The sequence below is a fragment of the Diceros bicornis genome, chromosome 27, assembly GCF_020826845.1.
Source record: "Diceros bicornis minor isolate mBicDic1 chromosome 27, mDicBic1.mat.cur, whole genome shotgun sequence".
In the NCBI taxonomy this organism is placed as follows: domain Eukaryota; kingdom Metazoa; phylum Chordata; class Mammalia; order Perissodactyla; family Rhinocerotidae; genus Diceros; species Diceros bicornis.
In genome coordinates this window covers 41,956,821-41,975,779 of record NC_080766.1, presented here as the reverse complement: position 1 = coordinate 41,975,779, position 18,959 = coordinate 41,956,821, and the positions used below count along the sequence as shown (strand labels likewise).

The following is an 18,959-nucleotide window of genomic DNA, read 5'->3' as shown; positions in this document are numbered from 1 at the left end:
ACGCTGGGTCTGCTTACCCAGCCTCCCGGCCCCCTGGGGTTTTAGGAAACTGAAAAAAACGATGAAAGGGATGACAATGTCTCAGTCATCCCAGAAACTTGTTTATTTTATTTTTTATAAGGCTGGTTAATAACACATAAGAACCAAATTTCTTCTTGTGCATGTGTGTGTGGGTGGAGGCTGGTTATTTTTAAGTGAATGACTAACCATCTTCATTGTTAGTGTTTTATAAAAGAAAACAACAGAGTAGAAAGCATATTGAACACTAAAAGAGGCAGGGTGCTCGGTCCACCCTGAGGCTGGGTCTCCTGGCCGTCTAAGCTTTCAGGCCGGTGTCCTGCCACGTCCTTGCGTGGCAGCGCCTGGATCTGGAAGCAGAAGCTCTGGCTCTTGTGGTGGAGTGGTCACTCCGGGGTCCCAGCCGCCAGGCCAGGGCGCACACTGAGATGTCACCGTCCCCTCCCACACAGAAGACTAGGCGACAAAGCAACACACAAAACCAGCCCCAACAAGTCCCCCAACACACGTTTGCCAAATGGATTTCACACACTTTTCGGACCACTTGTGGCCCAAGCACACACTTACCATCTCCCTTCTGCCTTCGTCCTTCTCCTGGAGCTTCAGATGTGCAGACACCTACAGGGGGCGAGGACCACAGTGTGGAATCGGAACAGACGGCTGTGGGCGGGGCACACCTCACATGCCACACCACAGGCCCAGAGCCCCAGTGGCCCCCGAGCTGCTGAATGATGGAGGTAAACCCTTGGAAGTCCTGGCTTCCACCCTCCCTGGGCTTAGCAAAGGCGGGATAGGGAGAGCAGTCCACATCGGGTGCCTCCTGTTATCGCAGTGGAATTCTCTGCTGTACCCATGAAAGAAGTCCGATGTGGGCAGTCGAGAGATAAGGAAACCCCAGGCATCAGGGGCCTGAAGACCATTGGTGTCTATTCAGGAATTTCACAAGCCACCTGTTAAACCATTGATAGCTTAACATGATCCATAGTGGGAGGATCTACACCACAGAAATTGGCAGGTGCTGCATATCAGGACTCAGGTTTTGCTGCTATTGTTTTGTTTTGTTGAGATTCTGTTTGCCAGCACACCACTGGGCCCCTGTCCCTGCTTGGTAACACCCTGGTGGCCACCATCACGCCCAGTATCAGCCTTGGTTCTGCTCTGCTGACTTCTCTGCCTGTGGGAGACTAGGAGCCTCAGTTTCCTGTCGGCACAATGATGAGTTAGAACCTGCCCACCCAGTGAGCTAGTGAAGTTTCCGTGAGGACCAGTGAGAGACCGAGACTCAGGGGAGTGGGGTGAAGAGGCCCTGGTCCCAAAGTCAGATGGGCCAGGACCTAGGTTGGCTCAACAGGGCAGCTGCCTGCCTGTGACACTGAGTGTCACTGCTCAGTCCTCCTGGTGGCTGTGAGGTCAGAAGCAGCAGGTGGAAATGCACAACCAATAGCCAGCAGCCAGTATCACCCCTACAGGGGTGGCAGGACCTTGAAAAGTAAAAGGTGCCATTGCCTCAAGCTGAAAGTATGTTTTAGAGGCATTGAGAAAGTCTCAAAGTCAAAATCTAATTTAATTCTGAAAATCAGTGGATTTCACAGCAGAGCCTGGCGACAGGGTAGGGGGAGGTCAGAGGTGACAACAGGAGTCACCAATCTTGTCTGCAGAAGAAAGCAGTGATTGAGCTGGAAATCAAAGGGAAGCTTCTCAAACAGGTGACCAAGTGCTTAATTCAATAAATTTCTGAGAAGCTAAGATGAAGGTGAAGTAGCAATTCAGGAGTCAACAGGGCACCTTTAAAGCCTGTATTTACTAAATTTACTATTCTACTACAAACTCCTCCTAAGTTCCCTGGGGCCCCCATCAGACTACACACCTGGAGGCCGGATAAACAGTTAGGACCGCCCAGCGCATGTGTCTGCTCGGGGAGGCCGAGCCGGGTGCAGAAGTCTCCTGGTACTTACAGAGCCTCAGCTCCAGGGACGAAGAACTAGAACAACCCTGCAGGGCTCTCTCTTTCTGTTTGCCCACAAAGCAGGTTAGGGAGCAGATCACGTATCCCACACCTTAACCTGCTTCTCTTTGCCCAGCTGAGAATCCCTTGGAATTGCCCCTGGGATGAAGCACCCGGCAGCCCCACTCCCAGACACCCAGGGAGGAAGTTCTGCCCAGCCCAAGTGAGGGGTGCAGGGTGAGACCTCTCCTGGCAGGGAAACCAAAGCAAACGCCTGTCTATGACCAGGGCTCAAGGCAGATAGGCTGAGAACATCCCCCACTGCGCCAGGAGAGGCCAGGAGGCCAAGCCCCGTCTTCTGCAGTGACAAGGAGAAACGAAAAAACCAGCAGCCCCGTGATGAGCAACAGGCTGCCAATGGATCTTCCCATCTCCTCTTAGCACCTCCCCCACTGCCCACAGTTGGGTCAGTTGGTCCTTGTCAGCATGAGCCGGGCCTTTAAAATAATGGCCCTGGAAGTCCAGCGTCACTGCACTTGGCTGGGTCTGGTCTGTTCAGGCCAGGCCGTTCTGGACCCCATTGTACAGGACTCCCTGGGCTAACAGCTCAAGTGTTGGAGGGGCTCTTTCTCAAGTGCTCTTGTAGGATTACGTGTGTGATGACTGGGCTGGGCTATGTGACTGCAGGGCCTGGGACCCAGGAGGTGTCCAGCAAATGCTGGTTTCACTCACCCACCCGGCAGGCGGGTGAGTCAGAGGACGGGACCCTCGGGGCCCTAACCCTGGCAATGGGTTGCCTGGAACTTGGGCCCAAAGCCACAGAATGACTCAAGGACAGCTGACAGGAAGGACGGACCCTCAGCCCACGGGGAGAAGCACTGTGGTCATCCTGGAAGTGGTCAACCACATCAGTTGGGTCAATAACCTTTCCAGAAACTTGACCTCGATTTTGTCATCCAGGGTCTATGAGAACCAGGGTCTCGGGGGTTTGTTTTCGATGGAGCTGTCCAAACAGCAGGCCTGGTGTCAAAACTCCGCTCGAGGGAGGGGTGCTGACTCTGTGCAGGGCCTGGCAGAGCGCCGGCCCCATGCTGGGCACTGCTCCGTCTAATGAGGAAGAGAGAGGGGGCGGCCGGGTGCCGGAGCACGGGCTCTTTACAGGGGCGCGGCTCACCATCATGGCCTCCTGCACGGTGAGGTGTGGCAGCAGCATGTCGTCCTGCATAATGTAGCAGGACACTTTCCGGAAGCAGCGCAGGTCCCGGGGCAGGCCGTTGATGAGGACCGCCCCCTTCATGCCGGTCTCCCTGCCAGGCCAAGGGGAGGACGCTGTTAGCCCGACTCCCTCTGCTCCTCCCCCCCAGCATCTTCCCGGTGGGACCACCTGCCATAGAGATACCGAGGGGGTGGAAGGGACGGGAGACCCGGAACAGCAGCAGCACTCATGGAGAGGAATTGCAGGGAGAAAATGCCCAGCATGGACAGGGAAAGTGAGGGTGAGCTGTCTCTGGGATGGTGTGTTGGTGACAAGTGCCTCTAAACAAACAAAGATACGCATGGATGCTGCTACCCACAGCCACGAGGTCGGATGCACATCCCTGACTTTTTGGGCATTTGTAAGATGGGCTTCTGAGCAATGCTGTGTGCAGCCCAGGCTACACTGATGGCCCCAAAGGTCGACTCTATAGTCGGGGGTGTGGTCGCCACTTCAGAACCAGTTCTTGAGGGTGCGCCTCTGACACCCGACTGGGAGGCAACACAGCAGGGTCCCTGGGCTCAGGTGGCTCAGAGAGGAGGGCACCTGGGCCCTGGACCTGCTCAGCCAAGAGCATGGTCCTTCTCCACAGGGCAGTTGTTCTCTCTGACCACAGTGGGCACGTTGGGGCGTCCCATGTGCTCTGTGGAGATGGAGGGGCCCAGCCCTGCCAGCCACACTCCCTCACTCCCACACCCACTGTGCATCTCTACTGCCCGGTGCTCTCCTGGTGCATCAACTCAGCCGGGGGAGGCGGTGGGAGCCATGGGTATCCCGATAAGGATGCATTTTTCCAGCCCTGCCTCCTAGATGCCGTGGAGAAGAGAAACATAGAGGGTCTATGGAGACCAGTGAAATGACATCTGGTTTCCAACGTCATTGGCCATCACCGTGGGCCTTGTGGTGGGCCCTTCTTTCCTGCAGAGAATGGGCTGGGGTCAACCGGCTTCCCCGGGAGCGAGGCTTGGTGCCCACCGTCTCTAAGCGGCCGTCCATGGCTCCCAAGCACTGTTCAGGACGGCCAGGAGCTGGGAGTGTGGGATGTGCTGAGAACGGCTGCCCCACAGAAACTGCTCCCCTCTCCTACGTCCCTCCCTCGACGCTGGGGTTTGGGAATTTGCCTCCAACCTTCAGATATGAATGCAACAGGCAGGAATTGAAGGTGAGATTTTTTTTTTTTTTAATCTTGATTTCTAGTGTAAAGAAGTAATTCAGAAGTCCTAAGGAAAGGGTGATATTTGTCTTTTTTTCCCAGTGAATGAAATTATTGTTACTATTATTATTATTTGCTAAAGTTAGCAAATGGAACCCACGAGAGCTGAAAAGAACTGGCTGTAAGAGAGCATTTGCAAACACTTGTAAGGATTCAGTTTTCGCAGCATTCACACTGGAATGACAGTGGGCAGGATGTCGGGGACTGGGGTTTCCAAACCTGGAAATGACTAACAGCCATGAGCAAGAGCCACACGAGCTCTGGGCCGGCTGTTGTCCTCGTCCTTCGCTTAGGAAAATGCTCCTCTGACTTTTGGCCTCCAGGCATGCTTGTCTCGGAGGTCTCCTGCCGTCCCCATCCCCAACCCTGACCTTCCCACTTCCTCCTGTCCGGAAGGCCTGGCCAGGCTGAGCTCATTCAGCAGAGCTGGCCATCTTACCCCACGACCTCCCTCCCTCGCGTCCATTCTCCACGTCAGCTGCTGCCTTAGACACCTTCAATGTCCTTCTCCTCCCGGGCTGTTTCCTTCACAGATTCCAAGGCCTATTATTGCTAAACCCCCTCAGGCTTTGTTGGAGCCAGGACAGAAATGGTGGGACAGCTGAAGAGGTTTCACTGTTCACACTGTTCACCCAGGCCCACACCCGGGTGAGGACCTCACTCTCCTTGGGAGGGTCTGCTCACCTATATCCGGCCAGAATGTTCATGAGCGTGGACTTCCCAGCCCCGGAAGGACCCATGATGGCCACCAGCTCCCCGCTGTTGAATTTCCCGGAAATTCCTTTCAGAAGGGTCTTGTATCCTGCAGAAAGCAGAACACATTCCTTTTCCATCACAGGATTCATTTGGTCTTACCCCCGATGCTGTACAGGCAAACACACAGTATGCCTGACTAGAGAACTCAGGCCAGAGGTAAGACTTTCACACCATAGTATGAAATGCCAAGTTCTGGGCAAGAAAATGGACCTCGCGTCTCTTTTACATTTTTGTCTACCTCCTCAGTTGCATTTCATGTAATTAATTCCAACTATATAATTACATTGATTATATTAATGACAATGACCAGTATATGTATAATGCTTTAGAGTCGACAAAGCACTTCCCATACACCATCTAGGATAGAGGAACCCAAAATTCTTATTTCAGATTGAGGAAGCGGGTGTCCAGTGGGCCCGGGCAACGTGTCCTGGCCCCCCCAGCCAGTGTGAACATATCCTAACCCAGGGCTGCACCCCCAGCCACGCTGCTTCCGACCCCCTGATGGGAAGCAAGTGCCTTTATTAATTAAATGATTAATGTCTTATTTCATTTACAAGTTATTTATAGTGTATATATTTCTATAAATATAAATTATTTATATAGAATGTATTCATAAATCATTACTTTATAATTAAATAATTAAAATATTAATTAATGAATAATTAAAAGTTTATCCTTTTGCAGCCACATCAAATTGCTTTGAAATTTCTGCCAAGCCTCCATCCAAGGGCTTTGTGAAAGGAAGAAAACTACACATCCCAAACAGAGAGAGCCACATTGATTTTTTTCAAGTAGACTGTTCAAATCTGCTATAAAGAATGAAATTGAAGCAACTGGATTCATAGATAAAGACTTCTAATTCAGAAACCTTTCTCAGTTTCTGAGAAACTTGCAGAATGTACCCTTAAATCATCAGAATCATACAAATGCAGTGTTTTAGCTTCACGCACAAGGTTTAAGGGGCCCGATAAGAAACGGGGCGTGTGGGCTACTCCACAGAGTCCCTGGTCTGGGACACTCTCTCCAATCGCCAACTGGACACTCCCTGGACCACCAAATCTATATGTTTCCACAAGCCCCAGTCAGGGTCTCGACTTTCACAGATGGGACACCTGAACACCAACCTGTCACCAGGTACCACCTGGATTTGGACGGGGAGTCCCTGAGGCCCTGTTTAACCAGGCAGAGTGAAGCGGGAGCAAAAGGCAGGAAGCCAGCAGCCCTGCGATCTGACTCAGTACGGAGGGCGGGGGAGTCATCCTGGTGGGGGGGCGGGGCAGCCTAGAGCAACCAGAACCGCAAAGGAGTCAGACTCCCACCATTGGGATGTTGAGGCTGAGAGGTCGGCAAACACGGGCACTGAGAGCGGAGGAGACCAGTGTGGGGAGGGGACGGGGACCCCAGAGCCCCACGTCTGCCGCTCAGTGAACAGAAGAGCTGGGGGACAACCCTTCCTCTGCCACTGTGCGGGCTCCTCCTCAGGACAGAGCTTTGCGATGTGGGGCCAGGTGCTCTGGGGACCTGAGCCACAGGGGACCAGCATGACATCACCGAGGGAGTCCTAGATGCCAGGCGTCTGCTACTACCCGCTTCTTGTCGGCTCAGGTCGGGATCGGGGTTACTCCCGAGCAAATCTTCCTTTAAGCTCTTCCCTCTCGAAGTTCGAAGCTAATCCCCAGCTGGTCCCTGTAAACCAGGAACTGCCTGAGGAGGCAGACAGTTCACAGAGATGACTTCAGGCCATCCGGAGGTCAAGTACAGTCTGCTGAGGGGTCAAGAAGCCCCGAGGGCGACTTCATGCCTCGGGGTTCCAGGAGGCTTTTTCCCTCCGGGCAGAGCCCGTGGGTGCTGCTCTCACTCTGACAGCACCTGGGGCTGGCGCTTGGTGTTGGGGTCCGCCCTGGGGCACTACATAATAACACTGGCTTCGGGAAGCTCACACAGGCTGCCATGCCCACGGCCAGGATGCCGGGGACAGACCTGGGTGTGGGAGCTGCGGGAGCATCTGACCCTTTCAAGGGAAAAGCCAGGCAGAGTGGGGGGTATAGACAGTGGTCTCATCATTTAGAGCCACCAGGCTGGAACTGTGGGTCCGACTGTGAACCCCGGTACTAAACTGATACACGGTTGAGTCGAGCGAGGTATGCTGTCTCATGAGGCTGACAACGCACGTCTCAGAGAGGGAAGTTGGCTTCCAGGGTAACATGGAAGGACAGGGGGTGCCTGTGACTTGCTGCGGTGCCGGCCGAGAAGGGTCCTCAGGTGTGAGACCCAAGTGGGGCCCACCAACTCAGGGCTGCTCTTCTGTAATATCAGAAACCTGTTTTTCTTTAAAAACGATCAACACGCATTTGGGATTGAAGAATCTTAAAAGTGACATGGGGGGGCCGGCCCGGTGGCACAGCGGTTAAGTGTACGTGCTCCGCTTCAGTGGCCCAGGGTTCACAGGTTCGGATCCCCGGGCGCGCACCGATGCATGGCTTGATAAGCCATGCTGTGGTGGTGTCCCAAATAAAGTAGAGGAAGATGGGCATGGATGTTAGCCCAGGGCCAATCTTCCTCAGCAAACAGAGGAGGACTGCAACAGATCTTAGCTCAGGGCTAATCTTCTTCACACGCCAAAAAAAGTGACATGGGAACAGAAGTCAGGAAGGCATCAATCTGTCCTTCTGGACTGCAGAGGCTGGGCCGAGGAGAGAGCACACACTCGGCACCATGCCGAGGACTGGGAGCTCCAGTCAGGGGCAGTCCCGTTAGAGTCGGGTTCGTGAGCGTCCAACTGTAACGAGATCGTCCTTGCTGCAGAGGCTCGAGTTTTGTTCCCTTACTGAAATATGAAATGCGACGGATCCATCCCAACCACCACCGCCCCCCGGCCCTACTTTGCCGCCGATGGACGCCAAAGACTCTGCTCAGCCCAGTCCTTGGCGTACTGGGGAAGCTGCCTCCTTCACGCGCTGTGGGCTCTTGTTTACATGGGTGCTTGTCCTGCGCTGCTTTTCTGGTCAGGACAGTGAGCGCTCGGAGGATCACAAACACGAACACGAAAACTACCGAGGAGGCAGGGCCGTTGAACACCCAACAGCCCCAATCGGTGCATGGGCGGACCATCCTTAAAACAGCCAGACCAAAACCCAGACCAGAGAGGAGAGGAGAGATGGAGAGACGGAGATGATGGAGATGATGGAGAGATGGAGAGAGAGAAATGGAGAGAGACAGAGAGACAAAGAGAGAGATGACAGTGCCCAGGTCCATCCATCACAGGGAACAGAACTCTGCTCCACCTCTGGATCCCAGTGAGAGAGCTCTGTTAGCAGTGAGCTTAGTGAGAAGACAGGGGCAAAGGCAGGAGTGCTGGGCCCACCCTGGCAGCAGAAGCGTTGGGGCAAACGGGTGATGGGCAGGAGGAAGGCCCTGTGGGAGGATAAGATGGATGCACAGGGTTCCAGCCACAGCACCAGTACCAGCCTGGGGTCAGTTTGTCTCATAGACCCTGATGCTTTACATCTAGGGGATTTTGAGGAGGGGTCTTCTTGGGAAAGAGGATAAGTGCAAAATGTGATGTTTGGTTCTGGCTGAGAGACTACGCAAGCCCGGCAGTTGCAGAAAGAAACGCTGTTGTTGGCAGGGTGGATAGAGTGGGTACCCCCTGGGCATGGGATAACTGTTTATGTCTGAGGAAGGAGAGAGGCGTGGATGCAAAGGAGAAGACCCACTGGCTGTAGGGAAGCCCAAGGACCACCTCGCCTAGTTCCATCTTTGATGTTGAAGAGCAGTTGGTGAGAAGCACAATTTGCTTTCTAGAATTCTGCTTTACAAATTACCTTGCTGTGTTTTGTAAGGAGAGCTGTAGGCATATCACAAAATTTCAAACGAGTCCTGCACGCCACCACACTATTTGGGCTTCTGGGCAGTTCAGAGCCAGTGGACAGGCCTTGTGCCCTTCCCAGTGAATACCAGGAAGGAAAAACAGAACCAGGAACTGCTTTCTCCCCGTAAACCCCGCTGATACATTAAAATGAAGCCAACTGGAAGTGACTTCTCCACGATCTAATCCGGTTTTCAAGAGAGTTGTGCTGTGTCCACAAAACCCTAAGGAGGCCATGCATCCACGCAGCACTCACCTGGTGGGGCTGTAATTGTCTACCGTGCACCTGTCCCCTCTGCTCCCCTCACCTTCCATCTCAGAACCTCTAGCCCTGGCTACTGCCCTGCCCAGCGTGGACACTCAGTTAGTGAATGATGGTGTAAATGAATAGAGGTTTAACATCTTGTAGATAAACGCTTTTGTGAACAGTCACCATTAAGTGAAAACAAAGGAGCTTCCTTAGTTATGTCTCCAGGATGTGTTACTTTTAGAATGTTAGCAATTCAGAAACAGCCTGTCAAGACGTCCTGAATCTCAATGATTCGGGTTCTTGAAGGTTCCTGAAGACCGATGATGGTGAGAATAAAGGAGACATGGGAGCAAGATTGCTTCTCATTAAGGGCACACCAGCAAGCCCAAAGCTGAGTGCCCAACATGAGCCTAGCCATCTGATAACTGGCCCCAACCCACACCTCATCTTGCCTCCCAGCTCTATTATTGCCCCTAGAGGCCGCTGGTCTGTGACAACGTGACCCGAACCATCTTCTGAACCACCATGTCCTGTGTGTAGAACAGTGCTTGGCATGTAGGGGTCACTTACAAAAATGTTTATGGAGTTAATGAGCAGAAGGCGAGCCCTTTGCACAAGCGAATCCTGAGTGACAGTCACCGTCTCGGGCACCACCACCTGGTTGGCACCTCTTTCCAAGTCACTCTACCCAACAGGCCCAGACTCCTTTGGGATGTGAGCCATCGTGTGCTGGGCCAGCAGGAAATGCCCAGAAGCCCCTGGAGGTCCAGCTGCCCGGCAGTCCCTGAGGCCAACCCACAGGGCCTCGTACTGTCATGCGATGCATTTCAGAGGGACTGCTTGTGTCCCTCTGTCTCATGTCCTGTCAGGATAAACCCATGCCCCAGTGGATGGCACAAAAGTCACCCATAAACCCTTATATAATAGCAATCAAAATGTGCATATTATATTTATTTCAGACTCTTTTATTCAGTCCTGAATCTCTCTTTTTGATGCAAATTTTACTGAAGCGTAGCATACATAGAGAAAAGTGCGTGAATCATAAGTGTGTGTACAGCTCAGTACACTCCCCCGGACGGAACACGCTGGGTAACCAGCCCCTAGATCAAGAAATGGGACATAGAGAGCCCCTGGAAGCCCCTTTGCCCCCCTCCTATCACTTCCATGGGTAATTGCTTTTGAATCTTAAGTAGAACCCCAGGGATGTTGATCTTTACACAGAGGAATGCATTTTTCCCAAACATAGGGTGAAAAAAGGTATTTTCCTCCCTTGAAAATGAAGACACCATACTTTTGCCCTTGGGAAAATCAAGGAGCCCTCCTTAGATGGGAAATTGCTCCCCAATAATTCCGTGCACGCCTGCCTGTTGCCGTGTGACCCCCTTCCCCAGAGATGGGCTACACCCCTGGCCAGACAGCAGCTCCCCGGATGAGCTGATTCTTGCCCAGGATGTATGTCAGGAAACCATCAAGAAACAAATAGCCCACAGTTTACATTTCCTATGTTAACTCATAGCGCTTTAAAGAGAAACGGTGCCTGCCAATTCCTACAAGGTTGTGGGGACACTAGCCCTTGGGCAAGCGCCAGCTCTGGGCACATGCTCACTTAGGATAAGGATGAGCACGGCGCCAGCTCTGCTCCCATCTTTTCCTTGACACCTCACAGCAAGCTGAGAACCTGTACTTCTCCATATATTTTGCGGAGGAGAAACAAGGGCTCAGAGAGGGTTAATGACCTACCCAAGGCCACACAGCAAGTCAGCACAGGAGCCAACATCCCAACTGGAGGCAGCTCTTGCACCCGGCCACGAGCCTCTGCCAGCCCCAGCAGCGCAGCTGAGCCAGCTCTCCCTCCTCCCCGCGCCTCCTATGCGCCGACTGGCTCCCACTGAATCACTACTGTCAGCTCAACCCAGGAGTGTGCATTTAGTCTGCTGTCGCGTGGAATATTGAACAGGATGGCAAGAAATTATATGCCTTTCCTCCCCAGAAGACAAAACGCCCTCGGTCACTGGGGGCCAAGGCTGCCCCCTGGGTGTGTGCGGGGCAGCCCCCAGTGCTGAAGTGGCAAGATGTTCTGGAAGCCAAGGCCCCAAATTCCTATGTGCGTGCAAAGAGCTCTCGACTCATCCCATCGTCCCTGATCCTTCACTTTCCTTTTATTCCACAAAACATCCTCAAGTTAAAAAAAAAAAAAAAAAACCACCTCTCGTCAGGGTTCTGGAAGGTCTTCTTTCGTTTGGGGAGGACTCGAGCCCTGCTTATATTAAGGGCCCCTCACTGCCCGTGTGAGGAAATGCACATCCCCCACCAGAAAGGACGCTCCCTGTGGCCACTTGTTATTAAACACCCCTGCCTCCTGCCGAGGGGGCTGCCAAACAACAAAGGGATTAGAGCAGGTGCGTTTCAGAGCAGCTCCTAGTGGGGGGTGTCACTGGCAAATCGGGACCTGTTGCCTGAGCCCCTTGGGAATCATTAGGCCCCCGACCCTGGTCACCTGCAGAAAATGACAAGCAGCTTGTCCTTCAAACTCCAGTGAGTGACTCACTCCTTCAGGTTTCATCTAACAAGGTGCAATTTTGAAGGCGTGGCTGTTTCTAGAGAGATCCCAGGGCCTGTCAGTCACTGAGTTTGGTTTCCAAGCTGCACAGACAAAGGTGTGTTGTCTCACCTGCCAGGCTGGGCTGGGGCCAGATGGGTGCAGCCAGGTGGACTGGAGCCAGGTGGGTGGGGCCAGGTGGGTGGGGCCGGGAGGAGTGGGTGCCCTCTGAGAAGCAGGGCTTGTTTCCTGCCTGTCCAAATGTTAAAGTCACACTGATAGCTCAGTGCTCTGACCCCCCTGGGGGATAAGTGTGGCATAAAGATAATTGTGGATAAACAGCCATCACCGCGGGCAGAGCTCTGCAGGCAGAGGCCACAAAAGGGTTACAATCTCACGGTGTTCACTTGCCCAAGAGCTCGCGGAAGGGACTGGGCCACACGGAATATTCCTCCTCCGAGCCTCATGGCAGAGGTGAGTCTCATCACAGATGAGGGGTCCCCAGTGCACACAGAGAGGCCCGGTCTTCAGTAGAGAGAAGCTGGGGGAGCTGCCCAAATTCCCCCCGACGTTCCCCTCTTGTCCACCCAAAGATCCCTGCATCCATCAGCCCGGGGCTGGGAGGCAGAGCTGCAAATCTCGCTGGTCCACATCCTCATCGGAACACCTCCTCTCATAAGGGGAAGAGAAAGCACCGAGCGCACAACCCCACCTGCCCTACTCCCATCACTCTGCATCCAGGACGTCAGATTTCAACTACAGAAGCTGGATCACTGTCATCACGCCTGACCACCAGGGACGTCCGAACTCCCCTGCAAATGCCTCCTTGGTGAGTCGGCAAGCAATCAAAAGGAGGCCCCTAAGCTACCCAGTGGGGAGTGGGGTGCCCTTCTCCCCCTGAAGATAGTGGTCAGGGATGCCCTGCTGGAAGCGGGTGGGCAGGGGGACACAGTGTTGGAGGAGCCAGCAGCTCACATCTGATGGGGTGACTTTCTGGTTGCTTTTCGCACTTCTGGGGTGTCTCTCTATTTTTTGTCTCTGCAGATTGGTATCTTCCTGCCATCAGCTCCCTGAGTCCTTGGCAGAAGCTGGCGGCGGGGCGGGCAGTGGTGAGCGCAGGAACTAAGAGACCCTTTCTGGCTCCTGCCACCGCCTCTAACGTCTCTGGTGGGGGGCCTGGTGGGTTTACAGCCTCCCGGCCACCTCAGGTGTTTAATGGCCCCAGGATGCCACTCATGTGTATCCACGCTCTCCTTTCCTCCTTGCAAATGGCACAGTTTTAGATATTTGGGTGAGCTCTTTTTAAAATCTTTTCAACTGCAAAAGAATCACAACAAAATCAGGGGACACCGGGAAGGAAGTATACAGGATTCTCAGTCACCTCCTGGTTTGGGCACAGTTCAGTTTTCATAGGGTGTGGACCATGCAGCATCTCAGGCCCCTCGGGAGAAGTCCTGTCCAGCCCAGCACCATCGAGCTCTGGCACACAGGTCAGGTCGCAGAACTGCTGGGTGCCCAGTCTCCTGATCCCACCTGCAGGCAGGCTGGAGGCAAGCATCTACTGGAAATGTGTTTGGCTCATGTCACCGGCTTTACCCAAGAGACGACACAGAATCCTCATCTTCCTCCGCGGATCATCCAGAAAAATCCCAACCCTTCGCCCTTCCTGCCTCGTGAGCCACTGACGTAACTTTGCTGTTGACAAAACAACACACACAGGAGACAGTGACCCTCACTGTACCGGGATCACGTGGGAGCACCACCAGGAGGCAGTCACTGTGTGCATTAAATGTCCAGGCAAGTGCCCGATGGTTTCCAAACACGTGGTTCCAGCCATCCTGCCAGTATCATAAAATGAGTGACACCGAGGAAAGCCAGACGATGGCCAGCCCCTCAAAAGCCACGCTGGCTCCATTCTCCTCCATAGTCCCAGGGCCAGCACGGTAATCCCAACTGGGGAGGCCCCCAGTAAGCGCTCCTTGAACAGACGGTTGGATGGTGATGATGATAAGGTTCGAATCCTGTAAATGGCTGGATCATAAATATTTTAGGCTTTGCGGGTTATACAGTCTGTCAGAACCACTCAATCCTGCTGTTTTGCTGCAAAAGCAGCCATATGTAACGAACGGGCGTGGTTATATTGCAATAAAACTTCATTTACAAAACCAGGAGGTGGGCAGGTTTGGTCCCCAAGCCATAGGTTCCAACTGCTGCCCTAGAACCTGGGGGCTGGGCTTGGCTCTGCATCAGCAACAACGGAGGTCCTATCAAGTCATCTCTCTCAGGTAGGTGTGTTTGCAAGGTTCAAGAAAGGGCAGGTAAGGATGGAGTGCACCTGTTCTTAGGGGGAATAGGAGAACTGAGGAAGGTCTGAGAGGAAGGTGTGCTTGACTCTACACAGAGGAACAAGGAAGACATTGACCCAGACCTCAAGGAGCTCTGAACTGTATGGTTCTCCAGAATTCTGGAATTAACTACTCCAACTCACTCAGCATGAGATGTGATAGCCTGCTGGTGTACCAGCTGATAGCAAAGCTTTAGAGCTGTTGGTCTCCCCATCATTCCCAGACTTCCCACTGAACCATTCTAACCAGGGAACGAAGCTGCTTCCAGAGGCACCACCCGGAGACACCATCTGAAGGGCCACAGCCTCCAGAGCCACCTGCAGGGACAACCCTCATCAGAAACCCTTAGAGCAGCTGCTACTGGCTGCCCTGCTCCCATGGGAGCCTGATGAAAGTCGATTTCAGGGGCTGTTCTCTGACAGAATGTTCTAGCCCATGTCTCCAAAGTTCAACTGGGTACATGAGGAACACGTTCAAAGCAATCCCCAAATGCAGCTCCCAGGGTGCCTTCTAGGCCTTGAGTGTTGGGGACTCAGGGTGAGGAGAACTCTGGGTGAAAGGCAGCATGGAGGGGTGGAGGGAGAGAGGGAGGGAGGAAGGGATGAAGGGAGGGATGAGTGGATGGGGGGAGGGAGGGATGGGTGGATGGAGGGATGGGTGGATGGAGATGGGTGGATGGAGAGATGGGTGGAGGGAGGTATGGGTGGATGGAGGTATGGGTGGAGAGAGGGATGGATGGAGGGAGGGATAGGTGGATGAGTGGATGGAGGGATGGGTGGATGGAGGGATGGGTGGAGGGAGGGAGGGAAGGAGGGATGAAGGGAGGGATGGGTGGGTGGAGGGAGGGATGGAAGGCTGGATGGAGGGAGGGAGAGGTGGTGGGATTTGTGCCCTACTTCACTGTACTGGGCAGAATAAGAGCACCCAAAGATGTCCACACCCTAATCCTTGGAACCCATGAATATGTTATCTTAAATGCCAAAACAGATTTTGCAGATGGGATTAAATTAAGGATTTTAAGATGAGGAGATTATCCTGGATTCTGAAGGTGGGGTAAAATAATCACAAGGGACTTTATAAGGGAAAGAGGGAGGCAGGAGGGTTGGAGGCCACAGTAGGAGCTATGACAATGGACGCAGAGGTCAGAGACAGAGAGGGAGATCTGAAGATGCTACACTGTTGGCTTTGGAGGTGGAGGAAGGGGCCACAGGAAAAGGAAAGTGGACAGCCTCTAGAAGCCGGAAAAGGCAAGGAAAGGATTCTTTCCCAAAGCCTCCAGAAGGAACACAGCCCTGCTAACACTTTGATTTTAGACTTCTGACCTCCAGAACTTTCAAATAATAATTTGTGTTGTTTTAAGCCACCAAATTTGTAGTGATTTACTGACAGCAGCAATAGGAAACTAATACACTCACCCTGCCCGCACCAGCTCCGGTCCTCCCTGGGGGACCCACTTCCCTCTGAAGATGACTCCCTTCCTCCCACATGAACATCATGTAGAAGTTACACTTTTTAGCCAGCAAGCCTTCACACAGGGCCCATGTGATGGAACAGCTGTTATTCTGAGTTGGAAGCCCTGGGCTTCTCTAGAAGAGATGGGAGCTGTCATCCTGCAACTCATCCATGATTCTTTTTTCAATCCAGTGTCATTCTCCAACTTCCTTGTGGGGTCCACTTGGGCACAAAGCCTGGTTAGAACAGGTCCCCAGTGTCGACTCTTCATAATGCAGTTAAAGGAACACATTAAGATCTGTGCAATTAAATGTGAAAGAAAAATGACCTGCCTTGGAGTTTCCAGTGGGGACCTCTGGAGAGCAAGGCAGTGGGAGGCAGCCCAGGGCCTCATTCCAGCCCTGCTCATGACTAGGGAGTGGCCATAGACAGGCCATCTACTGGTCTGGGCCTCAGTTTCTCCATGGTAAAAGAAGAGGTCTGTTCTCCAAAGCCCCTTAGAGCCTAGAATTTGCCAGTTGTGAGCAACATGTGGCTTTCTTTCCTTAGACAATCAAATGGTAGCTGAGGTTCATGTGCGGGTTCCTACTGAAATGGCCAAGGGGCCCTGATGTAAGGGCCAGAGACAGATAATTCCATCTGCATATGCAATGCTCATGGCAAGCACCTACTATTGAGGCCGGACCCAAGTTCATCATCACGCAGAGCCTGGCACAGAATCTTCCCTCAACCTGACTCAGGTCTCTCATTTCACATAGATGTTTTTCTGTTGGTTCTAAACAAGAACTAAAAAGAAACAAAGGAGCCCCAAGCAAATTATAAAGAGCCAGGTAATAAACACAGATTGTTAACTGTTTTTAAATGGATGTGTGTCTTTAATTTTTTTAATGGCAAAATTTTGCTTAGCCTACTCACAGAATTCTAGAGCTAGACATTGTCTAGCTCTGCCAGGTAAGACTCATCCAACCCCAAGGCACCATCCCTCATACCACATTCATCAGTAACCCTTCATTCCCCAGAACTGAATTTCATTGACACTTTACTTTCTCTGCCACAAGGCAGAAATGCGGTCTGACATTCCCACCCAACTGATGAAAATTAATGCCGATGTCATGGGGTGCGAAAATTACAGCAACCAAAAGATTGTCTGATCTGGTTGGCACAGAGATAAGCTAGATCATTCTCAATGTTTGGACTCCAGGAACAGCAAATCACTTGAATGATGACAGAGGGAAGGTGTGGCAGCAGGGGGCATAGAGAAGACTTCTGCACTCTGGAGAGGCTGCTTCGGTGGTTCAAGTGAGGGCAAATCGTGTTCTGATCCTTCAGGTCACACCAAAGTGTGCATGTCCGTGTTGTCCATCTTTATCCAGATTGCGTGGAGCCTGGTTTAGCCCATATGCACATGCTCCACTGTCACGAAGCATCACTCTCAGGAACACCTTTGTTAGCATGGTGGCTGGGGCTTCGATCCCACCGTGTAGAGAGGCATCTTCGGGCTGCAGACATTTCGGTAGCCAGGTTAAGTCACATCCTATAGTGTGTGAAACTCCTTTTTGTCACTAATTTAAACAGATTCCAGTTTCTGGAGTATCATATTCACTGTGGAGGTGGTGAGCATTACGGGCATGGGGCCAGAGGGGGGCGGTTGGCCAAAGTCTGGGCCTGCCAGCACTGTGCTTTCCCAGGGCCGCTGACCATACCCTCCACACTGGCCCAACCACACGCTTTGGGACAGGGTGCTTAGAGGAAGGTGGACAAGGGGTCCCAGCACATCCATCCCCCACCACCAAACGGACTCCAGCACACGGCCTGCTAATGCCCCATCTATATGCACCAGTCCTGTGTCTCCTTACTAATAACACCAGCAAACAATGAGGAATAACTCAGACCAGATGCTGCACGTGAAAGAATTCTAGATAGCTTCCCGCCCAGTGGTTCTCAATGTCACCTGTACATTGGAATCTCCCAGGAGCTTTGAAAAACAGTTCTGGTGGAACTGGTCTGGGGCACGGCCCAGAAGATTCCAATGGGCCAGAAGGCCCTGAATCAGCCTAGAGTTCTGCCTCCAATTAGCTGTGTGACTGGGGCAAGTTCCTTCATCTTTCTAAGCTTGTTTTCCTCGTCCAGTAATGGGCAAGAAAGGAGTTCCTAACTTTCACAGTGTTTGGGAAGACCAAACCAGATCATGTCTTTGAAGCACTTCATATGGGGCATAGAAAGTGCCTAATAACTGGTGGTTGCTGGAGTTGAAATTGAGACAAAACATTACAACAAAATGCACACTGGAAAATGCAAGCCATGTGACAACAATGTCTCTTCATCTCAGGGAGCGACAGCTGAAGGGACATCCTTATCCCTGTGGATTGAGGATCCTGTGTGTGTTCTGGTGCATCTGGAGGGAGCCAGCTCTCACCAAGAGAGCTGACCTGAGGGTTAACATTCTGGATCCAGTTGCTTAAGCTTGTGATTATTTTCAAAGAGCCAGAGCCAGTTCCTGGAACATTCCAGAACGCCTCCAAATGCTGCTGTGCGCAAAGACCCTGGTCAGCCTCTGTGAGGAGGGACAGGGCTGTCATGGAACCCTGCCCCAGTATCCTTGGGAGCTGATCTGCACCTGTTTTCACTGCGAGAACTGCTGTCTCTCAGTGGGTCAGCGTCCCAGAGAACACTGACGGGATATTAGCTGTGATGTCACTTTCTGTCACCCAGGCTATGCTGGTCACCTGGAGCCACAGCCACCTGTAGCCAGCACTCCTGGCTTGGGTGCTCAGAGCCATTTTGATGCTGATGCCCAGACAATAAGAACCTGCCATGCACCCACAAATGTGCACCCACACACCACATACACACACACATCATGCGCACACACATCCCCCACGCCAATTCATCAGAGCACTGGTGGTGGAGCCCCCGCCCCAGCACAGGTACTAAAAAATAGATGGAAGTCATTTACATCTGCCTGTCAGGCAGGAAGCAGTTTTCTATCACTGCAATATTTTTATACTTCTAAAAGCAGAACTAGTCCTTTCACAGGCTTCTAAACCTGGCTAGAACAACCAAGGAAAAAAAAAATCCTTCTGATTATTTAAATTATGCCAAAACACCAAAAAGGGTGTGAAGTAATCTCCAAGTATCACGTCAACCTCAGCCTGAAAACAGCACAGCAGTACCCAGTTTCTGCACCCAGAGTCGTGATTTTTCTCTAGATGCCAAGATTTATAAGATGAGCCCAGCTGCACGCCGCCCTCTGCCTCCCCATCCCCTTCTTGTGGTTAGTCTCAGCCCCAGAGCTGAAAGGGGCTCTTGGTGAGG

At 52.5% G+C, this 18,959-nt stretch overlaps 1 protein-coding gene across 2 annotated transcripts in view; it reads right to left on the bottom strand.

The window, feature by feature from the left end:
* ABCG1 (ATP binding cassette subfamily G member 1) overlaps positions 1-18,959 on the bottom strand; it is a 67,001-nt gene that overhangs the window by 17,697 nt on the left and 30,345 nt on the right. For both annotated transcript variants that reach the window (XM_058523156.1, XM_058523157.1), the window contains exons 3-5: positions 5,116-5,233; positions 3,138-3,270; positions 586-636 (exon numbers count right to left, since the gene is read on the bottom strand). In XM_058523156.1, the coding sequence (XP_058379139.1) occupies positions 586-636; positions 3,138-3,270; positions 5,116-5,233 (302 nt within the window). The remainder of the gene's footprint in view (positions 1-585; positions 637-3,137; positions 3,271-5,115; positions 5,234-18,959) is intronic.